Below are 12,119 nucleotides of genomic sequence, written 5' to 3'. Positions count from 1 at the left end.
CTTCAAGAATGGCCAAAGATCAGCTTCAGATGAAAGCCCACACTAACAATGTTTTCTTTGATTTTACCAGTGGAACCGCTATTAGGTACTCAGATAGAGTTAAGAGTGGGGTCACCGGAGAGCAGATCTGGTTACAAATCAATGAGCCTACTCCCAACGACAAAGGGAAATATGTCATGGAGCTCTTTGATGGCAAAACTGGACACCAGAAGACAGTGGATCTTTCTGGACAAGGTAAGTGATATTCCGCAGATTAGAACTTACTATAAAGTAAGTTTGAAGAAGAGTGAAGGGTGGAAAGAGGTCATTGCATTCGACTGCTCGAAGAGCGCTTTGGTTTTGATGAAGCGGGTTAAGCCAGCAGTGGTGGAGGAAGCCAGAGTTCAGGGGGTAGGGAGTGAGCGGGAGGTACAGTGGGGACAGCAAGGATGCACCCCTCCTCCACAAAGTGATTACAAACAAGGCCAGGTGGCTCCACAGTCACTAGAGAAGGAGGATTGTTTCTAGTGTACCCACACTGAAAAAGAGTATTTCTATGGTGAATGAAATTTGAGCATCTTCATAGAGTCCAAGAAGTCTGTTGAGCTGGGAGGACTGCAGGTGTGAGTGAAGGGGAATAATGGGGCATCTATCAAAGTCCTGCAGAGTAAAGAGAAAAGGTCTGAAATCAAGAGCAGAGGCTAAGTGTTGACTTTGGAAAGGAGCAGGGATTCCTTTTCTTCAGAAACTAGAGGAGGGGATTTGTGAAAAACAAAGTCCATACTAAGAGGAAAGAAGGAAGTTGGAGAAATTGGATCCTGATGGTCTCAGATTTCTTGGTCAGGTACTGAGAGCGCGGGGGCTTCTGGAGAGAATTAAGAACAGGAGAAGAGAGTAAAGAGAGGTACATATAAGGGTTTTCCACAGGAGAGCGAAGAAGAAGGTGACACACGCCTCTCAGTGTTAAAATGTGGTGCCCCTTCTCTCCCCCACTATTCATCTTAGTCTTTCCTGCAGAAATAAAATAGTCTACACTAAGTTACTGAAGGAGGCGATGGACTTGTCCCTCCACATCTTCGTATATCAAAATATAACCAAAACATGCAATGGAGCTTAGTGTTTCTTTAGTCCTCAGAGAATATATTCCTAACTTAGAGAGCAGCCTTTCCGGCCTGTTTCAGTTGTGTTGTGCCCTAACCCCTACCCCATCATGACTGGAAAGACTCACTGAAGGGCTTCTGCAGTCAACGAGTTCATCAGTCTGCTCCAGAGGGACGCAACTCTCTAGGCCAGTCACATATACAATGACAGGGGTTTCTTCTGCAGTCCGTCTGACTACTTGAAATGCTAGAAAAAGGAAAACAAGTGGGTGGGTAAATTTTTTTTTTTTTTTTAACCCTCTGGCCCATCAAAGCTTATTTAACCCTCAAACCATCCTTAAGTAAAAGGCTGTGGGCTGTCTTCACAGTATCTCTGCCGCCAGCAGAGGTGGAGGGCCCAGCTGTGCACTTCCGTCTCTCTATGTGGTGAGTGGGGGAAGAAGGGTGCTGAATCTCAGCCTGGTTTACACTAACTATTTAGTCCATTTTTATCCTGTACAGGTAAGAAACAATGAGAGCCAGAGACTTTAATTCTGACTTTATATTTCTCAGCTCATGAAATGAGGGGGGGTGAACTCATATTATCTGTGTTTTGTAGACTTAAGTTTTGAGTCTAGACCACAGAGAAGCTTAAAGATATAGGAGACCCAAAAAAACCCAGTGCCGTCAAGAGCGTTAAAATGAAGCTGCCGTTTTGCCTGAAGTTCTCAAAGTGGCTTACTCTGACAGCTAAGGAAAGCAGTTTTTTTTTTAGAACCCTATAACTCTCCTTTCCTTCACTCACTCGTCTTACCTCCATCACGGCATAAGAAGCAGTGCTTCCTTCAGGCTCAGTATACCCTGAGGTTACTTTACAGTAATTCATTCTGCCCTTTAACCGAATACACAGGCCAGACGGTGTAGCTGGAGACACACCCGTTTAGCTGGGGGAGTTGTGACGCCTGGGATATTTAATAAGAGAAAAGCTTGTTTGCTGACCAGGATGCTTATTAGACAGCCAACTGTTATTTGAAACACACTTTTATTTCCATTTTATCTTTGGTGGAGCTAATCTCTGCCTTTCTGTGTAAAGGTTTCATGATGAATTCAAATCTCCTAAAATCTGCCATTTTGTATTTTTTACCCAGAAAGCATTTCCTCTTCTTGTTGAGCACGTTAAACAGGCTTAGTCTTGTCTGGACGGAACACAATTAACTCAGGCCGTGAGTTATAATCAGCCTCTGTGTGTTGTCAATTCTGTGTGAGAAAACTCTTAACTTGTCTTTTTTCTTTTAAAGCATATGAGGATGCCTATGCTGAATTCCAGAGGCTAAAGTAAGTCCTTTTCCTAGCAAATGCCACGTAAGTGGTCTGAGTTCTCTGGAACGTTGTGTGCTGCTCCCTGACCTGAGTTAGAGAGGGCCTTTTATTCCAGCAAGTCCACTCCAAACAGCACTCCCCACTGTTACATGAGTAGCAAGACGTTTCTGAGGCAATGAAATGCAGGCAAGGTTAACTGCTTTGAACTAACACTGAATTCTTCTTTGTGTGTATGTTTGTTTCTCTCAACCACAGACAAGCTGCCATTGCAGAGAAAAGTAAGTAAATCTCCTTCCCATTTACCCGGCATAGTTTCAAAATGTAGCTTTTCTTTTGTATTAAGACAATAGAGGAAAGAGAAAGAGCTTTTTCATTTGTTTCTTTTTTCAAAATTATAGGTGGTCTACATTATACATTACAATTTCATTTCAGTCTCTTGAGTAAGAACATCTATGAAAAGAAGGCCTCAGGTTACATTATAAGAATGTCACACAGCTCTTGGTTTGAGCAACCAACCAGACATCCTGATAAATCTCTTGGCTGGAGATCACACAACAGGTTGTCAATCACCTGCAGCCACAATGTATCAGAAAAGTGTATACACAGTTAAAGAAAAGAAAAATCACAAAACGTTGTAAATTTTCCGTCAGGTAAATCACTGTAACTTGTCTCATAGCAAGTGCTCCCACATGTTGCTGAGAGCCCCTGGAAGAGAAAAGATGCTCAGGAAGGCTGTTATTACTCTCATTTAACTAGACACAGTCTGAGTGAATGACCACCAGCTATCAAGTCTGAGTACCCAGAAACATACTTACTAAGACACATCCACAACCCTTCATCTATCAACTGTTTACTTCACAAATAAGATGATTGGAATAACTGGAACCGTATTACATGACCCCAGAAGTCGCTGGCTAATCCACCATCATAATTCAGTTTCTTTCTCGTTGTGGGAGCCAGAATATGAAAATTGTTGAGGGATAAAACTGTAGAGTCAACCCTAAGTTGGGATTGAAGAGAACTTGGAGGAGTGAGAGTGAAGCCATCCGTCCATTTTCCAATGGCTCCAAGTCATTCAGGAATGAGATTTTTAACCCTCCTTTCTCCTCTGTCACTCTCTTGGCTCCTGCTATGGGTTTGTAATGCTGCCACCAGTGGTGAATGGGGTAGATGCCAGTACCAGGGGTGAAAGTGTGACCTGGAGCATGTCAGAGCAAGAGGGAAGTATTGATCTCTTATCTGGTCTCCAGTCTGTCCCTCCTGCGTCTGTCAGTCATCCACAAGCATTGGATGGCCTTGCTGATTCTTAAAGTCTCTTGGGGGCACGGAGGCTCCCTCCAGCTCATGATCCCTTTCCTAGCTCTCCGGATCACGGCAGTTTAGAGCTTGAGAAGACCTTAGAGATCTTCTCACTCAATGTCTTCCAACTTTTATAAGCCATGGCATACTTAATTCTAACAAAATCTTCCACAAACACCTGAAGTACAAAATTGGTAAAAACAAAGTTATTTTTAATTAAAGTTGGGATGGGCGTCTAGATCCCTAATGCAATGTCCCCTTCTCACACCGAGGGACGGATTATCCAATAAGGAAAGTAAGCACAGGCTTATGTGTGCTTACTTACTAATCTGTAGTGAACAATTTCACATGGGTTCACATGTTCACTACAGATTAGTACGTACGTACACACAAGCCCGTGCTTATCTTGCTTACTGGGTCATCCACCCCTGTCAGCAATTGTAAATTTGAAAAGAGGCTTTGATTCTCTAGGAAAGTGCTGTGGGACTGGGAAAGAGACAGATGCCAGCCATACCTAGAAGCAGAATCTTTGATGTGGTAAAAAAAAAAAAAAAAAAAAATGTGAAATTGTTCACTATGATTAGTAAGTAAGCACAGGTAGGCCTGTGCTTACCTTGCTTATTACATAATACACCCCTGCTCACACCTCCTCTCAGGCCGTAGAGATGCCCCATGCACGCTGTAAAGCAGAGTTTGGAAGCTCAGTGTCCACAGATCTAGTACAACCCCCTCATTTTACAGATGAGGAGACTGAGGTCCATATGGTGAATATCACACAGCAGGTCACTCAGGGAATCAAACATGGATGAGGCTTTCACATGGTACAATGGAACCAGCCTCACCCTGACTGCTGGAAAAGGAAATTATAGGAACAAGGATCAAAAGTAATGAATTAATTGAAGCAGGCCTCAAAAGCAGACCATGGTGGCACCAACTCAGGGGCAGAGGGGTCACGTTTGCATGGATTACAGAAAGGCACCCTCCTGGGGGCTGAGGCAGTTGCACCCAGAACACATGGCTTGACCAGGGGAGGAAGCCCTGGATGTCAGAGCCCTGTCCTCTACCTTGTCCCCTTGTCTGGGGGCCTCTGTACTGCACAGCTATAGATGGCGGCTCTGGACAGCACAACCAAGGTCTAGAGGGACTCGTGGTAAAGGACTAAGAGCCCACTGCTGCAGCAGGAGAGGAGAAAGGGAGCTCTCTAGGGAAGCCCTCAAAGAAAGCCCACATCTGCACAGGCCTCCTGATCCTGCTGGCACACAGCCCTTCCATTCTGCAGCCTTTTTAAATCATAAGGAAACCCATAAAAGAGGCCACGCAGGGCTTGGAAGCGTCCGCAGAGATCTGCTCTGCCTCCTTGAGCTTAGCGCCACTAAGCTAAATATAGCCATGAAAATTATAGTGCAGCTTGGTTCCATCAAGCAATCTCAAGTTGCTATTTTAGGAAGATACAGGCACCTGTGTGCATGCGTATGTGTGTGAAGGATTAAAACCCTAAATCACTGGGCTATTGGTTTGCACATGAAACCGGGTATGAAATAACTGTAAGGAGAGGAAAATGAAACTGAAAAGTTAGCTCACTGGGGTGGTGTTGTGAATATTGTCACCCACCTCATCACTTCAGAGGCTAACCAGAAACACATGTGCTTGCAGATCGTGCCCGAGTGGTGGGCGGCCTCCCAGACGTGGTCACCATCCAGGAGGGTAAGGTAAGTATGTCCCCATTCCTCCCACATGTTGAGTGGATTCAGTGCCCTTGACTTTGCTCCATGTTCTACCATACATTTAACTTCCTGCCATCTTCACCTTAGTCCACTGCTGTGTGTGGATGACTTCAGAATAGCCAAACACAAGGTTAGACATTCCATTTTCTGGTCATCTTAAGTGTTTTGTATGCTAAGCACCAGGATGGTCTCACTTTTAGCCAATTTGTCTCATGCCAACTTGTATAGACCACTAAGTGTCTTCCCAGTGTCCCCTTTAAAATTGTGAGAAGCTGAAAATGTGCGATCATAATTATGTGACAAATACAATTGAAGAAACAACCTCTAACGCATAGAGGAAAATGGACTGGACTATTGCTACCTCAGCTTTGAAGGAAAATCTGCTGCTCAGTGTTATTTCTGCAGTCCCTCTTCCGATGAAAACTGACTTCTTTCCATTTAGTTTTAAACTGGAATTTCCTGGTTCCATAATAATCCCTCTGAAAAGCAATGAATAGAATTTATAACCTGGAGTCACTTTCTTTGTTCCTGTGTTTCATTAAAACAAGCTTAATATACAAGCCACAGGGGCGTGGGTATTGGCTGTGGTGCCCACATTTTCCCAGCTCTACCCGGCAATAAAGAAATACAACCCACGGTTAGGACAAGGGTAATAAAACACAGCGTATGTAAACACTTTAGTGTGAGGTAGGTTTCATTCAGCTGTCATTTCTTCATGGCTGGAAAATAGGACCACAGTTGGTTGGGCTGTTCTTGTTTTTGAACTCTCTTTCCATTTTTTCTTACCTAGTGAACTTACAAATACCCAACTCACTGGGTTGTGGTGGGGATGAAGAGAGAGAATGTATGTGAACGCACTTGGTAAACTCTTACTCCACTCTAAAGCAGGGGTAATGGTTTTCTATGACACGAAGGGTGTTTGGGAGTTTTTGGTTTGGTTTTGGTAAAAGTTTTAACCCTCAAGTAATCATAGTTTCTGAAATCATATACCTGGTCTTCTTAGGTAAAAAAGATTAATTACAATAGTTTGACTCGTACTTTTCTTGCTGAAATGGATTGTAGAATGATTTAATAAGAAATGCCAATTAATGGTGGAAGGAAAACAAATTTCTTAATCGACCTAATTTTAAATGGCACTGCTACACAAGAGATAACAAGTGACTATGTAAGACCTTTTAGAAGGACATTTAGAAGGATAATCTTTTCCCTGTATACTGGGAGGACTAGTTCTTTTCCTTGTAATTTCTGGATTTCAGTATGAAGAAAAATGCAAGAATGGAATTTAAAATGTAAAGTAAATTCAATACTACTAGCCATCAGAGAGATGCTAATTAAAACCACAATGAAATATCACAACACACCTATCAAAGAGCTAAAATTAAAAATTAAAAAAAAAAAGTGACAACAGCACATGTTGGTGAGGGTGTGGAGAAACTGAATCACTCATACATCACTGATGGGAATGTAAAATACAATGGTACAGCCATTTTGGAAAACAATTCGGCAGTTTCTTAAATGAACAAAACAGGCAATTACCCTATGAGCCTGCAGTCACACTCCTGGGCATTTATCCCAAAGAAATAAAAGCTTATGTGCACACAAAAACCTGCTTAAGAATATTCTCAGTAACTTAATTCATAATAGCCCAAAACTGGGAACAGCCTAGATATCGCTCAATAGGTGTATACATACCATGGGATACTACTCACCAATAAAAAAGGATAAACACAACAACTTGGATGAATCCCTAAAGAATTATGCTGAGTCAAAAATGGCAGACCCAAAAGATTACATACTGTATAATTCCAATTTAAGTAACATTTTAGAAATGGAGAACAGATTAGTGGTTAACAAGGGTTAGGAATGGGATTGGAGAGGAGGACAAGTGGTGTGGCTATAAAAGGGCAACAGGAGGGATCACTGTGGTCATAGAAGTGTTCTGATCTTCACTGTGATGGTGGATCCACAAGCCTACACAGGTCATACACACACACACAAGTAAACTGGGGAAATGCCAGTAAGATCAGTGAGTCATACCAACGTCAATATCCTGGTTGTGATATTGTGCTATACTTTCACAAAATGTTGTTACTGGGAGAAAATGAGTGAAGGGTACACAGGCTATCACAGTATCAGTTCTTGCAACTGCAGGTGAATCTATAACTACCTCAATAAACATTCCAGTAAAAAAAAGTAAACTAAAACTGAAGGCCTAAATATTGGTCTTTTAGAATGAGAAGGCTTCAGCCCAGATGGGAATATTTTGTTTGGGAATACATTCTGGTAGAGCGCCTTGCACAACTGCAGCAGACTGGGTGGTGTTTGGGGGAAAGAAGTAAAATGAGGAATATGGAATTTGAAAATTAGTTACATTATCTGAAGCAGCTGTTAGGATTCTGGGGCTGGACTCAGTGATGCAAACGAGTTGCAAATGAAGCAGGTAGTGATTGTGGCAATGAGCTTCTCCACTGTGTCCTCACTGCCACAGTAGAGCAAAAAGCATCGTGTTTAGGAAAGAGACAGTGGAGCTGGAGAATGGAAGTAAGCTCCTCAATGTGGTTTGTTTGTTTCTGTGGTAAAAATGTATGTAACAAAACATTTGCCAAGTCAACAATTTTTACATGTCCAATTCAGTGAAGTTGATTACATTCACTATGTCATGCAACAATTACCACTATCCTTTTCCAAATTAGGAGTCCCTGGGTGGTGTAAACAGTTAACACGTTTAGTTGCTAACTGAAAGGCTGGTAGTTCAGGTCCACTTGGAGGTGCCTCAGAAGGAAAAGCCTGTCAATCTACTTCTGAAAAATTAACCGTTGAAAACCCCGTCGAGCACAGTTCTACTCTGAAAAAACGGGGTTGCCCTGAGTCAGCACTGATTTGACTGCACCTGGTTTCCAAACGACTCCACTGCCCTTAATAGGAACTCAGTGCCCCCTAAGCAATGAATCCCTCTTCCCCAACCCTGCTGCCCCGGCAACTACTCGTAAACTTTGGGCTCCCTGCATTTCCTGTTAGTATTTGCCTTTGTGTGGCTGTTTACCTCACTCGTCATGTTTTCAAGGTTCATCCATGTTGAGGCATGTGTCAGGACCTCATTTCTCTTTAGGACTGAGTAATATTCCACTGTGTGTATAGACCACATTTTGTTTATCTTCTTATCTGTTGATGGACATTTGGGTTGTTTCCACCTTTAGCTATTGGGAACAGTGCTGTAATGAGCACCGGTGCACACATTCCTTCATGTTGTTGATAACCAGCACTCCAGAAGCCAGAAAGACTCGGCTCTAAAGAAAACTGCTCAGATTTGATTTCAGATTTTAACTCATGCAGGTTCATAAAAGTAATACCTTTAAGCCCCCATCCAAGGTGTTTGTATTATTCTCTATCCGATCATGTCAAGCCACAAGATTTTTTTTTTTTTTTGGTGAAAATATACACAGCAAAACCTGCTCCCATTGAACAGTTTCTAGACATAATGATCAGTGACTCTGGTTACATTCTTCACATTGTGTCAATATTCTCATCATTTCTGTTCTGGTTGTTTCACTCCCATTGACTTAAACTCCCTAATCTCTCCCCCTAACCTTCTTGTTTATACTTTAAAATAACTGTTGTCTATTTGTTTTTATGTAGATGGTTTTGTTTTTTTTTTAAGAACACAGTATTCAAGGGTTACAATCATTACTCACCAGAAAGATTCTTAAAGTTAGGTCATCATCGTATCAGATGTATTTCCACCCCTCATGTAAAACCTATTTTGCAGGCCCTTAATCTCACTTGCAACGTGTGGGGCGATCCACCTCCAGAGGTCTCCTGGATGAAGAATGAGAAGCCTCTGGCCTCAAATGATCACTGCAACCTCAAGTTTGAGGCAGGAAAGACGGCCTTCTTCACCATCACCGGAGTGGGCACCGCTGACTCAGGCAAGTACGCCCTGGTGGTGAAGAACAAGTACGGCACAGAGACCAGCGACTTCACCGTCAGCGTGTTCATCCCCGAGGACGAGGCCAGGGTCTTGCAGCCCCAGACGGGAAACAAGAAGTCCAAGTGACTGTAGATAGGGGCAGGGAGCACCAGGAAAGCAGACGACTTGTGCTGCCTGTGTGAGGGGCTTAGGTTAAATCTAAGGCGGTCTTCGTGCTTTCTACTCCCTGCTTTTGTGCTGGTGTGAGGGGGAAATTGTTGAATCTTTTATTCTTATGTATTAAAAAATAGCACCAACTAGTGACATTTTAATAGTTTTTCTTTATCTACAAATTGTGTCAAGAGAATACCATTGGTAGCAAAAATATTAGGAAATGGTTTTAAGGAAAAGACCAGAATAAAGTTGGAGGGATGCTGAATGATGGCCAGAGAGCAGGAGAATATGTTGGGACACAGAGATGGATTTGGCTAAGTGTTCACCAGTAAATTCTCATGGATTGCAATTATACTTCAACATCCTGTCAAAGTGGAGACAAGTGGTTAAGCCAGCCAGTGTATTTTGTGTGTTATAGTATTGCTGTGTGTTTCTCTTGGCAGTATTGTAATTGGAAACCTCTTTGGTATTAATAAAGAGTTCACACACCTTTCCTCCTCATCACCAGTGTCTTTCCCACATTCTTACCGTTTTTCCGTTCAGTTGGGTGGCCTCTGCTTATCTCTCTCAGCACTTCTTGCAGCACATCTGCTGAATTAAATTGGTCTTAGTTAAAGCAGTACATTTATAACATGATCAGATAAGATAAGTTACCTAAGGTCAATTCATTCAGAGGTGTGAAACTGCACTCCCTGCACTCTGTTATCACGCCCCCAAAGCAAGCCAATGCCGTCATTATGATGCCTGAGGAAATTGGATGTAATGTGTGAATTCAGTGTAATAAGATGGTGTGGGGTGTCTAGTGTCAGAACTGGTGGCAAAGACCCAAAGCTAAGAATAAAAGGCACTAAACAACCCACATTCTTCTGGGGTCTTAAATGCTAGCAAGTGGCCATCTAAGATACATCAATTGGTCTCAACCCACCTGGAGCAAAGGAGAATGAAGAACACCAAAACATGGGTAAAGATGAGCCCAAGAGACTGAAAGGGCCACATAAACCAGAAACTATGTCAGCTTGAGACCAAAAGAACTAGATGGTGCCCGGCTACAACCTATCACTGCCCTGACAGGGAACATAACAGAGAATCCCTGATGGAGCAGAACAGTGCAGCACAGGCCTCAAATTCTCATAAAAAGACCAGACTTAATGGTCTGACTGAGACTAGAGGGACCCTGGAGGTCATGGTCCCCAGACTCTGTTAGCCCAAGACTGGAACCATTCCCAAAGCCAACTTTTCAAATGGATTGGACTAGACTATACGACAGAAAATGATACTGGTGAGGAGTGAACTTCTTGGCTCAAGTAGACACATGAGACTATGTGGGCAACTCCCATCTGGAGGCGAGATGAGAAGGTAGAGGGGGACAGGAGCTGGTTGAATGGACATGGAGAACACAGGGTGGAGAGGAGGAGTGTGCTGTCACATTAGGGGGAGAGCAGCTAGGGGTACACAGCAAGGTGTGTATAAGTTTTTGTATGAGAGACTGATTTGATTTGTAAACTGTCACTTGAAGCACAATAAATTAAAAAAGAAGAAGAAAAAAAACAAATTACACACACACAATGAAAAGAACCCACATACTAAGGTCAGAGAACTGTCAGCTGTTGGGGTTCCCCTCCCTACAGAGCTCACTGAGAGGCAGCCTTCCAGTGGAAGCTGCTTCAGGAAGCTCCATCCCCTCCTCCTCCTCCCTGTTCCCCACCACATGGGCATGTGTGAGCACTCACACACACACACACACACACAGTCACCTACACATCACTGGAGGTAAACAGTAATGGTGGAGAGAGTTTTTTCCCCTTCTTTCTCCTGTCAAACGTTGAGAAAGGAGCCAGAGATGCCCTCCTCCAGTGGGGTACACATACACATTCTCCCCTTGACAATGTTAGGGGTGGAAATGCCTCTCATCTGACTGCTGGTGATTCATGTGTACAGCAGAGTGCCTGATGCTGCTGCTGGACATTGAGCACTGGACAGGAGCAAGATGGCCATGTCCTCACTATCAGGCATGGCAAGTGAGTTTCCTGAGGGTCAAGGGGACCCTGAAGGAGGTGCTGGCCTTGAGCTGACTGAAGTTTTCCCTCCCCTCCACTAGGGGGCTACCTCTGGACAAATGGACCCGGAAGGAAAGGGCTGCAGGATGGCCACCTGAAGGGGAAGCTAAAGAGAGGGAAAGAGGTCAAGCAGGGGCCAATCTCATGCCAAGGGCCTGTGCAGGTGATAGACCCCATACCAGTTACCGTTTTACCAGTTGCCATCTCGTCAAATCCAACTCATGGGGACCACATGTGTGTCAGAGTAGAACTGTCCTCCATAGGGTTTTCAATGGCTAATTTTTTGGAAACACAGGTAGTCCCTGTCATAAATTGGAGTTCCATTCCAATGACCATTGTAAGTCAGTTCTGACGTAAGTTGAATACCTCTTCTTTTTAAAAAAGTTTTCATAAATATTGCCTTTTATTATCAGTTCTTTGTAAATCTGATTTTTATTTGTCTTTAGGGGTTAGCATGAGAATGATAACAGCAAATTACATGCTGCCACATATGGTAGTACATATTACTAACAATAAGATGTAGCAAAAAAAAAAAAGATAAGAGCTGTTACACAAATACATGCATACCCATGTTCATTGC

At 43.1% G+C, this 12,119-nt stretch overlaps 1 protein-coding gene and 1 long non-coding RNA gene across 11 annotated transcripts in view; one reads left to right on the top strand and one right to left on the bottom strand.

Annotated features, from left to right (window-relative positions):
• The window catches only part of MYOM1 (myomesin 1), a 180,653-nt gene extending 170,608 nt beyond the window's left edge, over positions 1 to 10,045 (top strand). For all 4 annotated transcript variants that reach the window (XM_049900248.1, XM_049900246.1, XM_049900245.1 and 1 more), the window contains 5 exons: positions 71 to 234; positions 2,357 to 2,393; positions 2,634 to 2,656; positions 5,331 to 5,386; positions 9,168 to 10,045. In XM_049900248.1, the coding sequence (XP_049756205.1) occupies positions 71 to 234; positions 2,357 to 2,393; positions 2,634 to 2,656; positions 5,331 to 5,386; positions 9,168 to 9,455 (568 nt within the window). In that variant the 3' untranslated portion in view covers positions 9,456 to 10,045. The remainder of the gene's footprint in view (positions 1 to 70; positions 235 to 2,356; positions 2,394 to 2,633; positions 2,657 to 5,330; positions 5,387 to 9,167) is intronic.
• The window catches only part of LOC126085171 (uncharacterized), a 41,196-nt gene that overhangs the window by 20,803 nt on the left and 8,274 nt on the right, over positions 1 to 12,119 (bottom strand). For 4 of the 7 annotated variants that reach the window (XR_007519196.1, XR_007519192.1, XR_007519190.1 and 1 more), the window contains exons 4-5: positions 10,011 to 10,070; positions 1,208 to 1,326 (exon numbers count right to left, since the gene is read on the bottom strand). This is a non-coding gene — a long non-coding RNA (uncharacterized LOC126085171). Of the gene's footprint in view, positions 1 to 1,207; positions 1,327 to 5,762; positions 5,881 to 10,010; positions 10,074 to 12,119 lie in introns of all 7 variants that reach the window. The other 3 variants (XR_007519195.1, XR_007519191.1, XR_007519194.1) reach the window with 3 other exon arrangements.

Source organism: Elephas maximus, chromosome 11, assembly GCF_024166365.1.
Source record: "Elephas maximus indicus isolate mEleMax1 chromosome 11, mEleMax1 primary haplotype, whole genome shotgun sequence".
NCBI classification, from domain to species: Eukaryota; Metazoa; Chordata; class Mammalia; order Proboscidea; family Elephantidae; genus Elephas; species Elephas maximus.
This window is presented reverse-complemented; position numbering and strand designations above follow the sequence as displayed.